Genomic DNA, 21,777 nt, shown 5'->3' with positions numbered 1-21,777 from the left:
TGTGGTGGGCACAGTGGCCATCTTAGGCCTGGAACTATTTTCCAACGGCGATAGCCACAGAACATAAAACAGATGACACATGTATGGCAAAGTCCTCAGTCTGGCCCGTGTCTGACAGTTCCCCAGGGAAAACCCAGCGCATCTCTCTGTATCATGGATGTAAAATGGCACAGAGAGGAATCAGGCAGATAGGACCTATATCCTGGAGCTAGCTACCAGTTAGCGGTTTTGTCACCTGGGCTCAAATATTTAACTACTCAGAGCCTTTGGTGTCCCCAGATCTAAAAAAGAAAATAATAATACAATGTAAGTTGGTTATATCAGATATTTGTGAAAGTATTTCACAATCCCTTGCATATAGTGAGTGTTCAATAAATCATAGCTATTTTAGATATGATGACTATTACTGGATCCTTGTGAGATCATTACTGTATTGTCTTGATGCTAATTCAGACAAAAATCTTAAACTACTGGAGCCTGCAAAAACATGTCACAACAGAAAACAGAGGAACACTTGTGACAGGGCTAGTACGTGACAAGCCCCAATGCTTTGTGTCTTCCTAGGTTTTTCTGATGCACTTCATTCTATCATACGGACTATGCATACCTTGTTTTACTGTGCTTTTCCTTATTGTGCTTCACAGATACTATGTTTTTTACAAATTGAAGGTTTGTGGCAACCTGCATCGTGTAAGTCGATCAGCAGTCTTTTTTCAATGGCATTTGCTCACTTTGTGTCCCTGTTACATTTTGAGAATTCTTCCAATATTTCAAACTTTTTATTATTATATTTGCTATGGTGATCTGTGATCAGCGATTACAATTTACTAAAAGCTCAGATGGTGGTTAGCACTTTTTAGCCACAGAGTATTGTTTCATTAAGCTATGTACTTCTTTTACACATGAAGCTATTGCACACCACATAGGCTTTGGTACAATATACACATAACTTTGATACACACTGTGAAACCAAAACATTCATTCAACCAGCTCTATTGCAATTGTCTCTCAGTGCAATAATCGCTTTCTTGCGGCGGTCTAGAATTGAACCTGCAGTATCTCCAAGGTACGTCTGTATTATCATTCCCATTTATATATAAGAAGTCAGAGGCTCAGGGAGATTATGTACCTGACTGAGGTTACACAGCTAGATGGAGTAGAATCAACAATATGAATAAAGAGAGAAGGAAGGGAACTAATAGCCCACCAGAGTTTAGCCCGATGACCATGCCAAAGTGGTAAAGTACAGACAGTCTGAGACGTACCAAGTTGAAATGAAACTTACGGATGCAGCCATGTGGGGCATTGACTGGAACACCGTAAGGGCGGTAATAACCCTTAGCACAGATTTCACAGTTCACACCGGCTGTGTTATGCTAAAAAGAAACAAAAGAAAATTATAAGGAAGAGAACCAGAAAAGTCCTTAGTTTGTGCTGTTCATCCAGTGAAATCATGGTCACGTACAATTACAATTTCAAAGTAAAAAAAAAAAAAAAATAGCATTCATCTTGACCTTAAATCTCCAAGATCTGCCACAGGGCACTGACTGATAGGTGGCTCTGGAAATTTTTTTCCATTGGCAGAAGAAATAAGGGTAAGTTCCATGAACTAGACAGCCCAGGTTTTCCCCTCTGGCACAGAATTTGCTCAGTGAAACACCTCACATTTCTGTGACAAAAAACTCAGGAGCACTATTCTTCCTCGCTCAATCAGAAGAACTGAATGGGACTAAAGGGTCACGTGTGTATTTTTATCTTCCCCAATTTCGGAAGAAATGGCACATACAGATCCTCTTCTCTTGCTGTCCCAATTTTATCTGTGCTTTAGTCATGAAACCATGTTCCAAACATTTCTGTTTTGTGAATGGGAAATGTAGGCGCAAGTCTCCTACACAGAGCTCATTTTAAAGTACAATACTAGGAGGATTTTTATATGTCATGGTTAATCCTTGTAATTGTCACAAATCAAATTGCCCAACATGTATCATCAGTTTCCAAGAGCAACTCAATGCTCTTGCTCTCTAATTAGGAAACAATCAGAAAGACAGTGTTATTTCATTAATGAAAAGGGATGCAGTAGGAAGTTAAAACGACAAAAAAAAACAATATAACACACTTTGACCCAAAAGAAGTTTGCATAAAATCACAGTGGAGAACAAAGACTCTTCTGAATCCCTGCTCCCATTTTAGATGGTTTTATTAATTACAGATTTTTCTTTACTACCACTCCTTGTCCTGTGAGCTAAAATCTGAATTCACTTTAACACTGAGGTTTAAAACTGCACTGGCCACCTCTCTGACTTAACATTTACATGCATAAACATTCGGGCAAATAAGAAACAGCTGTAATCCACTCCCCTTCAATCAAATGCCAATTAACCTCTCAACTCTGCTGCTTGCCATGGTGACTAATAATAGACAGGATGTGAGGTTAATCTTGGTTCCCCAAATTTTTCCCAATGAAGAAGGAAAACTTCTCTGAAGTGGGCAGCCCTTCTTATACCATAAATTTTGGTTAATAAAGCATCTGCCACAGAGATCTGCACAAAGAACAGCAACAAATGACCAAAAGAGAGACACAAATCCCCCTGAAGACGGAATGATGCCTGTAATGATGCCTCCAAATCTCAGGTGTTCTCTAGAACCCTCAGCTTCCCCTGAGAGCAATGACGTACCAAGAGCACTATGGCCATGGTTGGACCAAGGTCAGAGGGAGACCCAAGGACAGTGGTAGTTCTGTATTTTCTATATAGAAGGTGCTGGGGAAGCAGCCTCACTGGGAAAAATGGGTGCCTGAATTTGCATTTGCCGGACACTTAACACAAGATGAGAAAACCTCAAGCTAAAGAGAGGTAAGTGCCAATGGAATCTATGCAGGAGATAAGCCTACCTCTACCCCACTCACCCCTACCTTTGGCTTTCTACAGAACACTCACCTAGAAACCCCCAGGCTCTGATCATTGACCATAACCTAAATCCTCCAAACATACCTCTTCCTAAGACACTTTTCAATCTTCAAGTAAACCCCACATCTCCTACTAATTCCTCACAATTTCTCAACCACATCTACAACACTGCTGCTGGCTTCCATTTCCGTGAACCTCAAGCACATAGAGACTGTTAGTCTACTCACTGGCCATGCTCTCCCGGGAAGCCTCTGACCTGATTTTCCTCCTAAAGGCCAACATGATCTGGCCTCTCTGTGACCTCTCTGCTGTCTGTTCCAGCTTGCTCCCTTCCAGCCACATGGGTCCCTTGCTCCCTCTCAGGGCTTCTGCCCTGACACCCCCCCTCTGCCTGGAATGCCCTCCCCCAGACAGATGCCTGATTCATTCTCTGGCTTCTTCCAGGTCTTTACCCCAATGCCACATCCTAGGGAACTGGCCACCCTAATTCAGATGTCCCATACCCCAAACCAATACTTAAAACAGTAAACCTCAGAAGTAAAAATAAAATCAATAACATATGAGAACATGGCCATTTCTGACAAATGCTTGCCCTGCAGGATAATGATCTGGCTGTCCTACATGCCAGCTGATTGGCCATCTGAACATTCCCAGGCCCAGCTCAGAGCTGATGGCAGACAGTTCTCATTCTGCCGTTAACAGAACTACATGGAAAAGGTGGGAGACAGCTAGGTTAGCTAGTGCTTGGGCTACATGCTGGTGTCCCCTCCCAAAATGCATATGCTGAAGCCTAATCTCCAATGTAATGGTATTTGAAGACGAAGCCTTTGAGAAATAATCAGATCATGAGGGTAGAGTCCTAATGATGGCAGTAGTCCCCTTATAAGAAGAGTGATGTGGGGCACGTGGGTGGCTTAGTCAGTTGGGTGTCCAACTTTGGCTCGGGTCATGATCTCACAGTTCGTGGGTTGGAGCCCCACATCTGTGCTGACAGCTTGGAGCCTGGAGCCTGCTTCAGATTCCATGTCTCCCTCTCTCTGCCTTCCCCTGTTTGCTCTCTGTCTCTCAAAAATAAACATTAAAAATTTTTTAAAAAGAAGAAGAAGAGCGATGATCTCTTGCTCCACTGCTTGAGGACTCAATGAGAAGGCAGCCATCTGCAAACCAGACACTGGATCTGCCAGCACCTTGATCTTGGACTTCCCAGTCTCCAGAACTGTGAGAAAGAACTCTTAATTGTTTAACCACCGGTTCTATGGTATATTTATTACAGCAGCCTGAACTAAGACAGCCTGATTTCTTTGTTTTTTTTATGTGTTATTTATTTCTGGGAGAGAGAGAGAGACAGCATGAGCAGAGGAAGGTCAGAGAGAGAGGGAGATACAGAATCTGAAACAGGCTCCAGGCTCTGAGCTAGCTGTCAGCACAGAGCCCGATGTGGGGCTCAAACCCAAAAACCGTGAGATCATGACCTGAGCCGGAGTCAGACGCTTAACCGACTGAGCCACCCAGGCGCCCCAAGACAGCCTGGTTTCTGATAGGTGCACCTTGCTGTAGGGTATGTGTATTCTACCAGGAAATTCAAACTTCATCTTGCAGCATCACCTTGCAGCTCACCCAGCCAACTGACCCTGCAATGGCAGCAACCGCCCCCCTTCCTCATCAAGACTCTTTATGTCCCTCTGTATGTGACATAGGATAGGTTACATTTTTTCCCCAAAGGAAAAGCCAAATGTCCCAACATTGTTTATGTAACACCCCTCTTTTCCTTCCAGTAGAAATGCCAATATTGCTATAACCCAAATCTAAGCATCTACATGAATGTGTTTGTAGATTCTCTATTAGAGAATGTTTTGCTATCTTGGAAGACACATTTCCCCCCTAATTATTCATCTTTTCTAAATGATGTGTCTATCCTTCTATAGTCTTTTATTGATAAGAACTTAGAATCAGCCTGTCAATCTTCATAAAAAATCTCCTAGGAACTCTTTTTTTTTTTTTAAGTTTATTATTTTGAGAGACACACACAGAGAAAGAGACAGGGAGACAGACAGAGAGACAGAGAGAATGAGTAGGGTTGATGCACAGAGAGAACCCCAAGCAGGCTCAGTACTGTCAGTACAGAGCCCGATGTAGGGGTCGAACTCACAAACCATGAGGCTCGAACTCACGAACCATGAGATCATGACCTGAGCAGAAACCAAGAGTCAGACACTTAACTGAATGGGCCACTCAGGCACCCCCCAAAATCTCCTAGCAATTCTGATAGCCATTGAACTGAATTTATAGGCTGGTTTTGAATAAGTGGCATATTTATATATTGAGTCTGGAAACACATTATGCCTTTCCATATAGGTCTTTCTGTATTAACTCCAATAAGGATTTATAGGTTTGGATGTAGCTCCATAGTTACTTCTTCTATCTGCTGCTTCTTGGAGTGCCTCTAATCATTCCATCCATCATGGCTATGTTCTCCTGCATAGATATGTCCACTTTCTATGCTTCTGGAATCTCTTTCTGAAATTTCTGGTATTTATCTTTATTTTTCATGCTATTGTGGATTCCAGAAGGAGAGGATATTTTGCCTGTTTACAATCTTTTCTGTCATATCATGGGATTTGTTGCAGGAGGAAATGTAGCCGTACGTGCTCTACTTCTTGACCCCATCTCTTAGCTTTGTGTGGTGTATGTACGTAGAGGAGACAAGCAGTTTGGAAATAGTGCAACCAACCCATCAAGGACAACAGCTAGGGAGCAAGCTCGAGACTCAGATCACAAGTCATGTCTCCACAGAGAAGCTAAAGATTCCGATTTAATTAACGGAGATAAAGTATCTTCAAGCATCCTCTCAAACACCATGGGTCATCTTCAATCTTAATAAGAACATCAGTATTTCATCAAAGGAAAGAAATCAAGGAGTCAACCCCCCCAAATGTTGTGTTCCTTGCCTTCTTCTTTCATTGCTCTTTCCCCCTAATGTTTTATTATAAAAATTTCAAAGTTTACAGTGAACATCTACACATGCCCTGTGTACAGTTTATCATTAACATTTTACTCCCTTGTTGTATCACGTCATTACCCACATACTCACTTCTCTATCCACTAATCCACCTGATTTTTTATGCATTTCAAAATGAATTGCAGATATCAGTCACTGTACCCTACAACTTTAGCATGCATATAATTCGCTGCAGTTCAATGTTTATTTAGTTTCTTTTCATGTAAAATTTATATACATGTGCACAACTCTTAATCATACATTCACTGAATTTGACGAATGAATACATCTGTGAAACCCTAGTCCCTGTCTAGAGACAGGACACCACCATCACCTCAAAAAGTTCCCCACGCCCTTTCCACCCAACTATCCCATCACCACCTCCCCAGAGTTAACCACGGTTCTGATTTTCCCGCTCCTGATTGGTCTTCCCTGTTCCAGACTTTCACTTAAATGGCCCTGGAACTTTACGCATTCTTTTTTGTAACTCTTCTTTCACTTAGCATGATAGTGTTAAGGTTCTTGCATTTTGTTGCATGAATCAATAGTTTGTTGCTCGCTATGGCTCATTGGTATTCCATTGTGTAAACGTGGCAGTTTGTTCAACCATCCTACTATTAATAGACACCTAGGCTATTTCCAGGGTGAGGCTATTGTGCATAAACCTGCACTATTATATTAACTTTTTGTAAACATGTTTCCATTTCTCATGGATAAATGCCTAATAGTGGAATTTGTGAGTCATGGTGTAGGTGTGTGTTTACTTTTATTTTTGAAAACTGCCATTTTCCCATAGTGGTGGTACCATATTTTATTCGCATCAACAATGCATGAGACATATGGGTGCTCCACATCCTCGCCAAACTTGACGGTAAGTTATTATCACTTTAATTGGCCTTTCTCAGATGACTAACGATCTTAAGACATTTATTGTATGCATATCGGCCATTCACATGCCTACTTTGGTGAAGTGGCTATCCAAATCCAAAAATATTTTATTCGGTTATTTGTCTTTTTTATTATTGAGCTGTGGGTGTTCTTTATATATCCTGAATACCAACCACTTGTCAGATTTAGGTTTTGTGAATATTCTCCACATCTGTGGCCAGCCTATTTGCTTTCTTAATAGTGTGTTATGTGAGCAGAAGTTTTAAATTTTGATGGTCTGATTTTTCAATTTCTCATGGTCATTGCTTTCTGTGACCTAAAAAAAACTCTGCTCGTGTTCTGAATCACAAAGATATTCCTCTATATTTTCCTCTAAACCACTGCAGTTTCCACTTTAGTCAGATCCATATCGATTTAGCTTTTATGTATAATTTAAGGTAGTGATCAAGGTTTATTTTTTTCCCATAGAAATATTCAGTTATTCCAGAATCATTTGTTGAAAGGAACTTCTCCCCCACCCCCATTTCCACACTGGATTGCTTTGGTACTTTTATCAAAAGCCAAATGTCCATATACGTGTGGTTCTGTTTCTATACCCCCTATTCTGTAACACTGATCTATGTATCTACTCTTATGTTGATACCACACTGTTGTGCTTGTTGTAACTTTATCCTTAGTCATTAAGTAAGATAATGCAACTTCTCTAACCTTATTCTCCTTCTTCACAATGGCTTTGTATATTCTAGGTCATTTATGTAATCATATAAACTTTAGAATCTGCTTGTCTGGGGTGCCTGGGTGGCTTAGTCAGTTAAGCATCTGACTCTTGATTTCGGCTAAGGTCATGATCTCATAGTTTGTTTGGGATTTTCTCTCTCTTTCTCTCTCTCTCTGCCCCTCCCCTACTCTCTCTTGCTCACTCACGCGCTCTCTCTCTCTCTCAAAAATAAACAAATAAACATTTAAAGAAAAACTAGAATCCACTTGTCAATTTCTACCAAAAAAATCTGCATTCAACCTTTAGATAAGTTTAGGAAGATAAGTATCTTAAAATGGCAGATATTATGTTATATATACCTTACCACAATACAAAATTTAAGTTAATTATGCTAAGTATGTAACTTAAACAAGGCATTTCAAGTTTAAGTTGGCAAAAACTGCAATGAACGTAAACAAATTTCAAGAATTTCATATGCAAAAGAAAAATGCTTTCACGGGACCACTATAAAAAAAAAGGACTACACTGATGCTTTCTGGAACAGCAAAGTATAAAACAGAATATCTCTAAAAGAAGGAAGAAGAAGAACAATGTATTTTAAAGACACGTTGAAGGACACATTTTAAAGATACATTAATCCTTCATCTAGAGAAAGGATTCTACCCACACATCCCAGTGCAATGCTTCTGCAACTTCAATGAGCAAAACAATCACCTGAGGGTCTTAGAGAACATAGTCTTAAAAAGATCCTGGGATGTATGGAGCCTGTGATTTGTAACAAACTTAAGACTTCTACTTCACTTATATTAATTAACTGCAGTAACAAATGGTATAAAATGTGTCGAATGAGGGAAAGATGATGGTGGATCTTATTAAGGATCTGTGGCCTAGTTCCATATAAATGGGCATCTCATGAACAGAGTGCCCCTTTAGCACTAACATTAATAAAACATCACTCTAAAGGCACACGGGACAGAGTGACAATATGGACCAAATTCATGAACATTGTGCCTCCCTCTGCCATACATTCCTCTTGGCTAATTTCTAGTGAACCCAACTGTCCTACAGAAGGGATAAAAAATCAGTGTTTCTTATTAAGGGCCAATGGCAGCCTCCGTTAACTGATCATGAAGTACTTCCTCACGGAGTCTAGATTTAGAAACTGTCTGAAAACGAGATTTGGTATCAGCACAGAAGCTGACGCCTATTCGCCCTCCCTTTCTACCACAATGGAGATGCATCTGCGATGACAGCCAGGGATTGTCTGTTCCATTCAGGCAAAGATCTAAATGAAGAACATAATCAATAGAATCTGGGCAAACATGTCTCAGTCCATTTTCCCTACAATCCTTGGATGACAGCCAACTACCAAGGACTTCTGTATACAAAAGTAATGTCTACAGAAAATACTTTAGTTTTAATTTTTTGTTTTCTTTATTTTTGAGACAGAGGGAAACAGAGCATGAGCAGGGGAGGGGCAGAGAGAGAGGGAGACACAGAATCCGAAGCAGACTCCAGCCTCTGAGCTGTCAGCACAGAGCCCAATGCGGGGCTCCAACCCACGAACCATGAGATCACGACCTGAGCCGAAGTTGGATGCTTAACCAACTGAGCCTCTCAGGCGGCCCTGCAGAAAATACTTTAAATTGCATCACTTATTGACATTTTTCTGGAAGCATGACTTAAAGATGCTCCTTTCCTATGGTGACATATCACCTTTGACCTAAATAGTGACTCACCTGACAATTAATGCAGACCCCTCCACCTGCATAGACACCTTGGATATTCAAGCTTGCCTGCTGCCTCTCGACATCAGGATCGTAGTAACAGTCGATGGCATGACCATGGCAGTTGCATGCTGAAAAAGCCACTCTGAGTTAATATTCCATCATTACAATGAGACACTTAAAAAATTCTCCTAGATAGGATTACCACTCATTCAGCCATAAGAAAGTCTATTCTGGAACACCATACTCTCAGGGGAAAGTTTTAGGGATTTTCACACAAAGACTACTCTGTAACAATATGCAACGAACAGCTTCTTACATTTGATACTGAGTGGGAGAGGTTTCTCTTTAAAAAAATAAAATATAATGTATAATTACAACAAATGGAGATAAACCAAAATGACAAGTATGCTTCATACACAATGAGAATGTTACTTCTACCACTACTACTACTACCAACAAGAACAAGTGAGCTCTTGGTACACTGTGAAAAGTGTTTTATGTGCAGTATCTCATTTAATATATGCAATAACTGTCTAAGGTAGGTACTATTATCCCCAGAGCCCAAATGGGGAGGCTGAGGGTTAGAGAGGTTAAAGAGTGTTAGTGGTAAGAGGCAGAATCCTGATCTGTATTTGACTCTAAAACTACTCCCTCTGTCAACAGTGTCGGTTTGTCATCTCAGAACTATTTATAGTAGCAATAAACTGGAAATAATCTTAATGTCTAACTATAAGGAAATGGTAAGCAAACAATAGCATATTTGCTTGACTGTCAGTTCTATGAAGGCAGAGATATCTCATACTTTGTTTGCAGTAGAACATAGTCCCCACCACCACCCCCGGCCCCGGCACATAGTGAATATTCAACAAACACTCGTTGGACGTGCTTAAATCCAAAGAATGACAATATGTGTGCCATCCAAAAGTATGTCAAAGAGTTTTTAATAATATGGGGAAATATCTACAAGCATTGAGTGAAAAAGAACAGGATATAAAATTGTAGAAATACTTGTGTAAATAATCTAATATACATTAAATAATAAGGCTAAAGTCTGTGTGAACAAAACACTAAAATACATAACAAACTATTAAGAGAGGTTCTCTTTGAGGGCATCGGGGTGGCTCAGTCATTTAAGCATCTGACTTCAGCTCAGGTCATGATCTCGTAGTTCGTGAGTTTGAGCCCCACATTGGGCCATGTGCTGACAGCTTAGAGCTTGGAGCCTGCTTCAGATTCTGTGTCCCCCTCTCTCTCTGCCCCTCCCCTGCTTTCTCTCTCTCTCTCTCTCAAAAATGAATAAACATTAAAAAAAAGAGTGGTTCTCTTTGGGCAGAAAAATTATTGGCAGTTCTACTTTTTTAAATAATAAAAATTATCTACAAGTAATGTATAATACTTCTAAAACTAGAAAATAGAATTTAAAACCCATTTAGGATTGTCATCATTGCCAAGATGAAAAAGATCTAACATGAGTAAAATTTTTATTCTCTTTTAGAGAGAATATATATTCATTACATTCCACATAGATCAAATCTTCCAGGTCTAATAATTTGTATGTTTTAATCAAGTTCCCACATAAATCTATTATGGAAGAAGATTGAGTTAGAATTTTAAGTAACCCTGTGTGTAACAGGCTGAGCACCTTCTTACTTTCATTTCTTCAGTGGTGCCATGATTTAAAAAAAATTCAAGGCATTCATATTTACTACATTAGTTATTTCTCAAGAATTCTGTTCGTTTTGAATTGCACTAATTCAAGTGCAATTTAGAAAGCATCTAATGAATGGATCTTAATAGGTCTAATTTCCATATCCTGTTTTTTGTCACTTGTGATCACTTTGACAAGTTTACACAGCTTAAAAACTTATGATGGGAAATTTTTTAATTTTCCTATGTGCTGGAGTTAATGAGCATGTCATTCATTCACTGAAGGATTCCACTAATCTAGAAAACCAACCAAACTGCTAATGTTGGAGTTCATATGATAACACTCATTCAGTCAAAATATCCTATACTCGTACTCAAAAGCCCTGGAAGAAACCATTCCTGATCATTACCTTTCCCTCTTTCTGATCCCATTATCCAGGAGTGAGGAACGAGGAAGTCACTGGGAGGGAATCTGTTAGCTGTGAAAATGAGAAGGGCCAACCTGGTAACAATCGTGGACCTAGACAGAGATGCACCTGGGCGTCCAGCTTGGGCAGTATCAACACTTCACAACAATGTTAGAACCTCTCAAAGCACTTTCCAAACTCCTCAATAAAAATCCTTTTTAGTGTTTGCCAGCCAGAGACCATATCAGTCTTATCTCTTAACAGTTACAAAAAACATTTAGCCAAAAAAATATAAGGTATAGATTCTTTCTTTCCCACCTAGTTCAACAAACCTGGATCTGAATACTTTTTGGTCATTTAAAACAGGCAAACCGGGATGCCTGGGTGGCTTAGTCGGTTAAGCGTCCGACTTTCGCTTAGGTCACGATCTCGCGGTTCGTGGGTTCAAGCCCCGCGTCGGGCTCTGTGCTGATTGCCAGCTCGGAGCCTGGAGCCTGTTTCAGTCTGTGACTCCCTCTCTCTCTGACCCTCCCCTGCTCACGCTGTCTCCCTCTCTCTTAAAAATAAAACATTAAAAAAAAAAAAAACAGGCAAACCATCTTCAAATGCTAAAAATATACAGGAAAAAATAGCCCACAGTCTCCAAAGCCAATAAATAAAACTTACAAAAATGTTTTCAGCAACTGACATAAATATGTGCCTTCCTAGATCAGTTTAAGAGAAAATTTTCAGTTGGATGTCTTAGGGCTTGTTAAAGCAGTTTTCTTACGTTATATTACACCATGAATAAAAGCAGCCATTTTCATCTTTTTTCCTTCCTTCCCTGGTCCCCTTCACCCTGGACCTGCCTCAATCCTACTGCAGAATCCTCACCGCTCCCTGCGTCCTTCCCTCAGTATAGACACCAATCTCACCACCTTCTCCTAATCTCTGTCTCAAAATAGTTAGGATCCCTATCTAGTACTGCATCCTAAGAAATGGTGAGGGTTTACAATTTAACAGTGGCTACGCTGTATTTTAGACGGCTAAAAAAGGAGAGGCCAGCATTACGTGAATGCTTAATACATATTAGCAATTACTACTGCCGTTATTTTTGCTCTCATGTTCATATCTGAATTTGGAATGGGGCACTTTTGCCTCCAGTCTGTGAGTTTTCCATTACAGACCTGAGTTCCTAAGCCTGACAGGACCCCATCCTCTTCATAAACTCCCGAGTGGGGGGGAGGTACTTAGCACCAGTCCTCAGGGAGAAACAGGGCAGAAGTGTGGGCGGGGCCTCGCTTCCTGGTGCCTCTCCCCCAGCGCTCACCTTCACACTCATTGCTCCGCTCCCACGTGGCGGGCCGCCAGCGCCTCTGATTGTATCCCGCACAACAGCGATCACACGTCTTCCCACAGGTGTGGTGCTGGCATTCACACCGAAACCTGGGCATGTGAAGCACATCTCAGTTATTCAAACGTTCTGATTAAGATGAATAGTTCCTGTGTGAACACCTGACCGTCATCAGGGTTACCCAAGGTACCATTCACAGAATACTTAGGAAGCACATTGCATATATCACTTCAAGTCCCCCTCTCATCCTGCCTATCATCTTTATCTTATAGATTGTGACACTATAAGATTGGGAGAAGCCAAAACACTTGCCAGAGGTCAAGTGATGATAAACGGAGAGCCAGACTTCAAACCTAAGTTCGTCTGACTCCAACGTTCCAGCTCTTTCTTCTGTACCACCGTAGGTAACAGGCAGTGAACCCAGGAGCAAGCAAGTGCTGAGTATACTAGAATGTGTTCAGTCACACATCTTCACAAGGATCCTGAGCAGCCCTGTGAGAAAGGTCGGCTCAGGTTCCTTGCTCTCAGCCTGGGGTCATGCACAGAGATCCACCAAATCCAAGAGCCGGTTTCTAACAAGATCTCAGAAAACCCTGCTGCAAGAGGCTGCCCCAGATCCAACAAACAGCTCCTGGTAGGGCCAAGACTCAGCAAGGCAGAGGGGTAACAGTCTAGAAATCTGCATTCAAAGAATTACACAGTGGCCTTAAAATGTTTCCAAGTTAAAATAAAAACATTGCCATGGTATTGGAGGAGAACTCCAGGCTCCGTGCTCTCACTCATCTGTGCTTGAAAGAGGATTCAGAGCAGCTGCTGCTGTGCCTGTGGGAATTCTCCCAACTCTTCTGAGGGAAAAGGGGGTGGGGGTGGGGGATGGCATATACTCAGTTATACTTCAAAGAGAAGGTATCATCCCTCTCCCAGTGGCTGCCTGTTAAAGTAAATGGACACAGATTTCACTGACCACACTTTCATCGTTGCTAGAATCCACATGGACTTTTATCAGAGAGACAATTGCAGCTCACTGCCAATAAAGTATTTGCATAAAGTGAACTGAAAGAATTTAGGGAAGACTGCTTGAAGAACATATATTCCAAATACTCTCATTGACAGATAAAGAGTTTTTTCTACTCTTGCAAAAGGAAAAATAAAGGATGGGTACCAGTTTGAATCATTCTGGTACCCACAAAGAATTGCTTAAAGATACAAATCAGATGAACATAAGGGAAGCAAAAATAATATAAGAACAGGGAGGGGGATAAAACAGAAGAGACTCTTAAATATGGAGAACAGACAGGGGGTTGCTGGAGGGGTTGTGGGGAGGGGGGATGGACTAAATGGGTAAGGGGCATTAAGGAATTTACTCCTGAAATCATTGTTGCACCATATGCTAACTAACTTGGATGTAAAGTAAAAAATAAATCATTAATAAAGTGGAAAAAAAAGTAAAACGTCTCTGCTAAATGCTGTTCATGGGGAAATATCTATTCTAAACAAAACATCGAAAGAAAACTATTACTATATCTAGCATCCAATCATTTCCAGCCACAAAAGCATCCCTCTTGTATTGATAACACGAGTGTCTACAGTTGCTGAACACTTAATAGTTAATATCCATGCATCTTATCGTATGTAAAAAAGATCTCAATTAAAAACAAAATGGGTGCACCCAAGTTCATAGCAGCATCCTTCACTATAACCAAAAGGTGGAACTAACCCAAATATCCATCAACAGATGAATGGACAGGTGAAATATGGTATATACATAATGAAATATTATTCATCCTTTAAAATAAAGGAAATTCTGACACATTTACAACACGAATGAACCTTGAGGACATTATATGAAGTGAAAGAAGCCAGTTGCAAAAAGACAAATACTGTGTGATTCCACTTATATAAAGTACCTAGAGTTGTCAAATTTGTAAAGACAGAAAAGAATACAGTGGTTGTCAGGGGCTGGGGAAGAGGAATGGGGAGCTGCTTGTTGTTTAATAGGGATAGAGTTTCAGTTTTGCAAGATAAATTGAGCTATGGAGACTGTCTGCACAACCTGACCCTACTGCACTTAAGCCACTACCACTTAAAAATGGTTAAGATAGTAAACACTACATTCTGTGTATTTTACCACAATGAAAAGAAGAAAGGATTTGAAAACATATACTCCCAATCTCATCAGACCAGGGGTGACAAACAGGTTTTATTTCTCTTGCTAACTCTAATCAATTATTCGCGGATGCCTGGGGCACTACCTGGGTATGAGGGCCCACACCCCAGATCACTGTGATTGATTAGCTATATCTGCCACGGGCTGGTTGGGGAGCGTGGAAGCAAGTGCAGAGCCAGAGGAGGGGAGAAATACACACACCATTTATTTGTTGACAGTGAAACATTCCTATGGAAGGCAAGAACTTAGAAATATTTAATGAGACTCAAATATCTACTGAAACAATTAGACATTCACAGCAAGGCTGAAAAATATGTGTACAATGTACTTACAATTTTTCAGGATTGTTTGCATTGCACTCTTCCGCATGGCCGTTGCAAACACACCGCCCACCAATGCTGATGTCCTTTATGCTGTAATAATACTATATAACAGAAGACAGTAGCCTCCGTTTTACTAAACAGCAACAAATTTCGCTTTACTCATATGTAACTCACACCTGTATCGACCTTCTTCCCTTCCACCCTGTATTCTTGAGCTTACCTTAAATCAAAAGGGAGCAGCATTTGGATGTAACTTCTCTAATAAAATAAAACACTCCTCAATCAAATGTCATACTAGATTGCTGAAATTGTGCATTTTTAAAAGTCTAAGACTTTAAAAGAATGGAGGGAAATTGCCTTGGAAAATAAGCACACTCTAGTATAGCCTGTTAGAAAAGGATTAAGGGACTCCCAAGTCACTTTTCTATGTCAGTCTGGGTTTCATAAATCCAACACAATTATTTACCAAAAACGACTTTCTAATATCAAAAACGTTGCACCCAGTACGTGCAGGCTCAGGGAAAGGAAAGAATATTTACAGCAATGGAGCAGATACAGTGCCGAGGCTGGCCGTGCCACCAGCAGCTGTCAAAGCCTGGCTAGCTCAGGGTTAATAAGAACGAAGGCAGCGTTCAAGTTCCCAAGGGCCAGATAGAGGAGGCTTCAGACTCTGCTGGGGATCAGCCCCTAGACAGGCCACAGATTTGGGAAACCATGTCAGCGTCCAGGCACGGCCCCCAGTATGCTGGAGACTTCCCAACTAGCAACGACAGGTGGCACTATCTGCCAGCTCCTTTCCTTCTCAGACTTGGCAGGAGTTGCACATGGCCCAGCGAGGAATCTAGGGGGTGTAGAATCTTTCTCATGAGGCCCTGCTGCCAGTGAAAAGAAGTTTTTGAATTCACAAGGACAAGAGTTTTTTGTATCTTTGTGTTGCTGCTGCTGCAATCAGTCACTTCTTAAAGCCCTCTATCCACTCAGTGGAAAGCTTCTGTTCTGATTTCCAACGAACACCTGTTAAAGTGTCTAAGCATCCAGCCAAAGTCTCACTAGGTCTGAAGATATTAACAATGCCTGTTGTTAATATGGATAAATTCAGTATTAAAGGGTTTTCTAGGACAGGTTAACACTAGGAGCTCTCGTGCAGATCGTCACAGAAGTTTCTCTCTACACATGTGTTAAGGGCAGCAAGCAGCAAGGGAGAGAAACACTCAGACTTCACCCCAAGCAGCACACGAGAGTGTGATATTCTGGCATATTCTGTTCCTCCACTTCAAAAGGCAACCTACGTTGGCATGAGGAGCATCCAGATTATATGTGAGATGAGCCTTCACAGAGAAAACTACATTCACCTAAGTAAAAAATATACATACATATGAGTACAAATCTTGCAACCTCCAAAAAGACTATTAAAGGAAAATGATGGTGAGGTACATTTGTGTCGAGGCTCCGCAAAATATCTGGGAACTGGAAAACCTGGTCTGGGTTACAGTCTACCCAAAAGCCCAGCTCTCCCCTGTACATTTCATCCAATGGATCCAATGTAGGCCCCCCTACCGCAGCTCAGAGAGAGCTAAGGGGGCACAAAATGCAGCAGGCAAGCCACCTACACCCAAGATGACTTGCCTTTCTAGAAAACGATCAAAACTGTAACAAAACCTACTTATCTCTCTGCCTTCCTCTTCCAGCTCTCTGATATGGCCCACATAAGAAAACAAACTCTATAAGGTACCCTGTGCGTCTTCATTCACCCTCTAGGTCCACTCTCCAGGACCCCCTTTCTCTTTCTCTTGCTACCTTTTGCTCTGGGGCTGAACTCTATGGGCTACCACGAGGGTCTCTTGCCCACTGGCTTCCTGTTGGGTTTGGCCAATGGGAGACACCAGCAGGAGATCAGAGGGTGAGAGAAGAGTGAGTTTAAGATATTTAGTCTGCTGAGCCCCTCTCTGCCCAGGACGCAGGGGTACCATGCAAACACAGAGTGAGAGATGTTTACCCAGTGCAGTAGGCAGCACTAGTGCTCACAACACCCACGTCCCCTCCACTGTGGCTGGATTACATCACCCGGCCTCCTGCTCATGGGTGGGGCTATGCCACCAATTCCTGCCAATGGAGGTCACCTGTGCGGTCAGGAGCAGGTGGGTCCTCTCTATGCTCTCGCTCTTTCCTCACCTGCTGACCAGGTACAGAGGATCTAGAGGTGGACTCAAGGTACTACAGGATGCCTGTACCTCTACACAAAAAGAGCCTGGTTCCCTGAATGACTGCATGGAGCCAATTGCACCTGTTGACCCACACTGGACTGTGAGACGAACAAAAAATTAACCTGTATTTTGTTACGCCTCTGAGACTTGGGTATTATTTGTCATAACGGCAAGCTAACACCAGACGGGCGACTTCACCCTCTTGAATAGAACGATTTTTCTTCAACAACTGAACTTCAACGGTACATCTAGGATTTCATACAAGAACCACTCCTATGCCGACACCATTACTGGCTGTTAAGATTACTAGAAAGGCAGTTAATTTGATAAGCAAAAAAAGTAACAGAAACAGCTCAACAGACGCTTAGAAACACTACTCACCCGCCGAGTGACGGTTGGATCTCTCTGTGCTTTGGAAATGAGGTGTCCAAGAAGGGTGTTAGTTCGGAGAAAACACAGGCGGATGTTTGTAGCTTTAGTGAACTCCCTCAGGGTGTGAGAGAAAGTAAAATTTTTTGCACCTGGTCGACCATTTATCAAGGACACCACAATCTAAAGTAATCACACACAGAAGGGGAAAAAGCGCTTTCGTAAAAATATAGCCACAAGGAAGTAAAAAGAACATGCCCCAAAGCACTTGGTGTCTTTGAGCCGTTAGAGTTTGTAGGTGGTCTTGGATCTTGTTTATGTCTAAAAATATCATTGCTAGTTTTGTCTTCCCTTCCCGTTCCCAGTTTCAAATTCTGACTCTCTCTCCTTAAAACCTGGGCTCTCAAAAAATGTTACCATTTCATTTCCAAATCCTTTGTTCTATCAGTGTAGTTATGGGGTTGTAATACTATGAAATGTTGAAAATATAATGTTAAAACCTATAAACAGGAGAAAACAACTTTTGGTTGAATCAAAGAAACAAAGCGAAAGTTACCTAAAAACCTAAATGAAGCTGAAAGACAGGAAGTCTCTAGCTGACTGGAAAAGACAAAAAGGTCTATGCAAAACCGAGGTTTGGTTTTTTGTTTAATTTTTTTTTTAATGTTTTTATTTCTAGGAGAGAGAGAGAGAGACAGCGTGAGCAGGGGAGGGTCAGAGAGAGAGGGAGTCACAGACTGAAACAGGCTCCAGGCTCTGAGCTGGCAGTCAGCACAGAGCCCGATGCAGGGCTCGAACCCACGAACCGCGAGATCATGACCTAAGCGAAAGTCAGACGCTTAACCGACTAAGCCACCCAGGCGCCCCTGAGGTTTGGTTTTAAAGCTTGAAGTGATAAAGCCCAAGTGCCAACAATTAGAGACATGAACCACTCACCAATCATTGGAAGATACTGGATAGAGCTGCTAAGAAAGATCGCTCCACCTAAAACAGGTAGCCTGGCATCCTTAAAGAAGCTCATCTGAGGGGCACCTGGGTGGCTCAGTTGGCTAAGCATCCGACTCTTGCTTTTGGCTTAGGTCATGATCTCATGTTTTGTGAGATCGAGCCCCACGTCAGGCTGTGCAGAGCCTGCCTGGGATTCTTTCTCCCTTTCTCTCTCTGTCCTTCCCCCTCCCCCCTTTGCAAGCACATGCACTCTCTCTCACTCTCTCTAAAAAATAAACAAACTTTAAAAAAAAAAGTTCATTTGTCATTCCCTTCATGCTCATGATGGCCTCACTTTCCATGGAATTCTTCTCCAATTTTCCCCATTCTGTCTTCCCATCTCCCATAACAATGGCTTAGCTGACTTCACTAGGACCAAATGCAACTTCAAAGGGACAGCAATTCTTTCCTCCCTTACAGATGATTCCCACCCTGCCCAGAAGGACCAGAGATTCCTGCCATCACCTACCCCTCATCTCCTCACTCTGAAGGGGGATATTTGTTTGTGAGGCAGTAGGAGGGGTCTTCACCTCAGTCACCAGCAACCCACTTTCTAAACACTCTACCAGAAAAGACAGTTTAAGACCTGTGCGCCTTGATTCCAGAATCCTGACTTCCAGAGAATTTGAGACCTCAAATAGAACCTCCAATGTCAATTATACCTCAATTTAAAAAAAAAAAAAAAAAGGAATTTCCAACCCAACTCATTCTGGGAGTCTTTGATGTGATTCCTTTACTAGTTAATTCCAAGTTCTGGTTTCCATCGTGATCTATGTTAGATGTTGAAAGCGCAAGTTTCACAGTTATGAAAATGTTTATATCCTCATGTTCCTTTCTGAGTCCTATCTGTCCCATCCTCCCATATCAACTTACCTCACCATTTTCCAAAGGTACAATCCGGGAATATTCAGTAGTACAAAGTACATCGTCATCTTGGCTGATAGCCATATTTGCCTTCTGCCCAAATTGTTCCAAACAATCTACTTTAGAGTCTAGGAATAAAACATTTTAATACTATAAAATAAAATATTATCATCTTTTTGTAAATCTATTGAGAAATCTTATTTTTCCAGGGCACCTGGGTGGATGGGTTGGTTGAGCCTCTGACTCTTGGTTTTGGCCCAGGTCATGATCTCAATGCTTCATGGGATCAAGCCCCACGTTGGGCTCCACACTGACAGCATGTAGCCTGCTTGGGATTCTCTCTCTCTTTCTCTCTCTCAAAATAAATAACCATTTTTAAAACTAATAAAAAATAAAGAAATCTTATGTTTTCTTAACAAAATACATCAGAAGGAAAGAACAGAGAAGCATTTAAGATTTTTAGAAAAAAGCTTAGAATAAAGCTTTTAATTCATGAAAGAAAATACCATGTCAGGCCACTTACTTTCAACAGAAATGTCTGGAGATGTGGTTCTAACTCCTCCCTCCGCATTAGGCAAGTCTGCCCTCTAAGGAGCATTCATGGAAAGCCCAGTGCCTCAGTAAGCAAAATTCCTACCCGTCTCACTGCACCATAGGCTTCAGAGACACTGACATCCTTTGTTAGTTGAAGATAACAGGGTCAAGGTAAACAATGTGAGATGCAGAATCCATGAAGAAGGAACTTAGTCCCTGAATCTACATAAAAGGAAACGGACTGGGGCTATGGCCCAGTTACAGGTACACTACTCCTTCCTAAACAGTGGTAAAAGCTTTATCATAAAAGGCATTTCAACATCAGTTCTGCATGTGTAGCCCTGGAATTAATGCACACATGCTTGAGTAATAAGAATGTTCTGAGAGTAAACCAGAAAGTTAACACTAACCTGGAAAGTTAAAAATGAGCCAAACCAAGAGACTAATTTTCTAGTTAAATCCAGTGTTGATCTGTTGCAAACAATTAAAGACCCTCATAACACAGTAATAAGCAAGATTACTTACGGGCAAAGTATTGCCAAGGTGAGTAGGTGCTTCCAAAGTCTACTGATCTTTCCAGGACCCAAAGATCAGGGCGAGGAGAATTTGCGAATTTAATTATAATATAGGCCACATGGAAAAGCTGATAAAACAAAGGAGATGCAGTTATTATACAACCGTCCGCCTTTATGTGATGCTGATTCAAGGCAACACATCTAACCACCCCTCTCCCAAGATCCAGATCCTATTTCTAACTCCCCGTTGGGCAACTCTGTCTCGGTGCAGACTTCAAGCTTTTCGTGTTCAAAACTAAATTGTCATTTTTCTTTCTCCACCCAGATGTATACATCAATCTTTGTCACACCTTATTTATTTTACCCTTGATTTTTAACAAGCCTATACAGTATCTTAAAGTCTGTACCTTTGGAAAATTTTTTTTTTTTTTTAATTTTTATTTATTTCTAGGAGAGAGAGAGAGAGAGACAGCGTGAGCAGGGGAGGGTCAGAGAGAGAGGGGGACACAGAATCTGAAGCAGGCTCCAGGCTCTGAGCTGGCAGTCAGCACAGAGCCCGACGCGGGGCTCGAACCCACGAACAGCGAGATCATGACCTAAGCGAAAGTCGGACGCTTAACCGACTAAGCCACCCAGGCGCCCCTGTACCTTTGGAAAATTTTATATCAAGGAGCAAGCATCTTGTGCTAAGCCCTCCCAGGACCAAGAGCCAACAGTATAGTCCACAGTGTCTCCCAGGAGTGTCATGGCCTTTGGTTGGCTCCAGGTCTTGAAGAGCTCACAGCTGCAGAACTGAGAGCAAAGAAGCTCTTTGGTAGAGTAATATCACCTCTTCCCTGGCACCAACGCCACTGTCTCCTTTTTTCTGGACTTTTCTCCCTCTTTTTGATTTTCTCATTCATCCTCATTACTCTTTTGCCTATGGCCAGGACTATGCAGAAGTATGGAAGACACACAGGAGACTTTGGTCCTTTCTTTGCCTTCCCCCTCGTAAATCCCAACATGCCTTCCACGCTGGACCTCAGGCATCCTTGCAGGTCTACTCTTACCCCTTCCCCGAAAACTTATATGGCTTGGATTTTGAGCCCTGAAAGTCTATATATTTCCCAAAGAGCCTGGTATGACAACAAATACAGGTGTTAAATGTGTTGACAGGTCAGTGAATGAGGATTATCTCAATACCCCAT

At 41.6% G+C, this 21,777-nt stretch overlaps 1 protein-coding gene across 1 annotated transcript in view; it reads right to left on the bottom strand.

Annotated features, from left to right (window-relative positions):
- LAMA3 (laminin subunit alpha 3) overlaps positions 1-21,777 on the bottom strand; it is a 263,483-nt gene that overhangs the window by 178,416 nt on the left and 63,290 nt on the right. The window contains exons 3-9 of the mRNA XM_077778240.1: positions 20,601-20,718; positions 19,551-19,669; positions 17,703-17,873; positions 15,127-15,218; positions 12,604-12,719; positions 9,250-9,368; positions 1,286-1,376 (exon numbers count right to left, since the gene is read on the bottom strand). Of these exons, the coding sequence (XP_077634366.1) occupies positions 1,286-1,376; positions 9,250-9,368; positions 12,604-12,719; positions 15,127-15,218; positions 17,703-17,873; positions 19,551-19,669; positions 20,601-20,718 (826 nt within the window). The remainder of the gene's footprint in view (positions 1-1,285; positions 1,377-9,249; positions 9,369-12,603; positions 12,720-15,126; positions 15,219-17,702; positions 17,874-19,550; positions 19,670-20,600; positions 20,719-21,777) is intronic.

Source organism: Crocuta crocuta, unplaced genomic scaffold (assembly GCF_008692635.1).
Source record: "Crocuta crocuta isolate KB4526 unplaced genomic scaffold, BGI_CrCroc_1.0 scaffold26, whole genome shotgun sequence".
NCBI lineage: Eukaryota > Metazoa > Chordata > Mammalia > Carnivora > Hyaenidae > Crocuta > Crocuta crocuta.
This window is presented reverse-complemented; position numbering and strand designations above follow the sequence as displayed.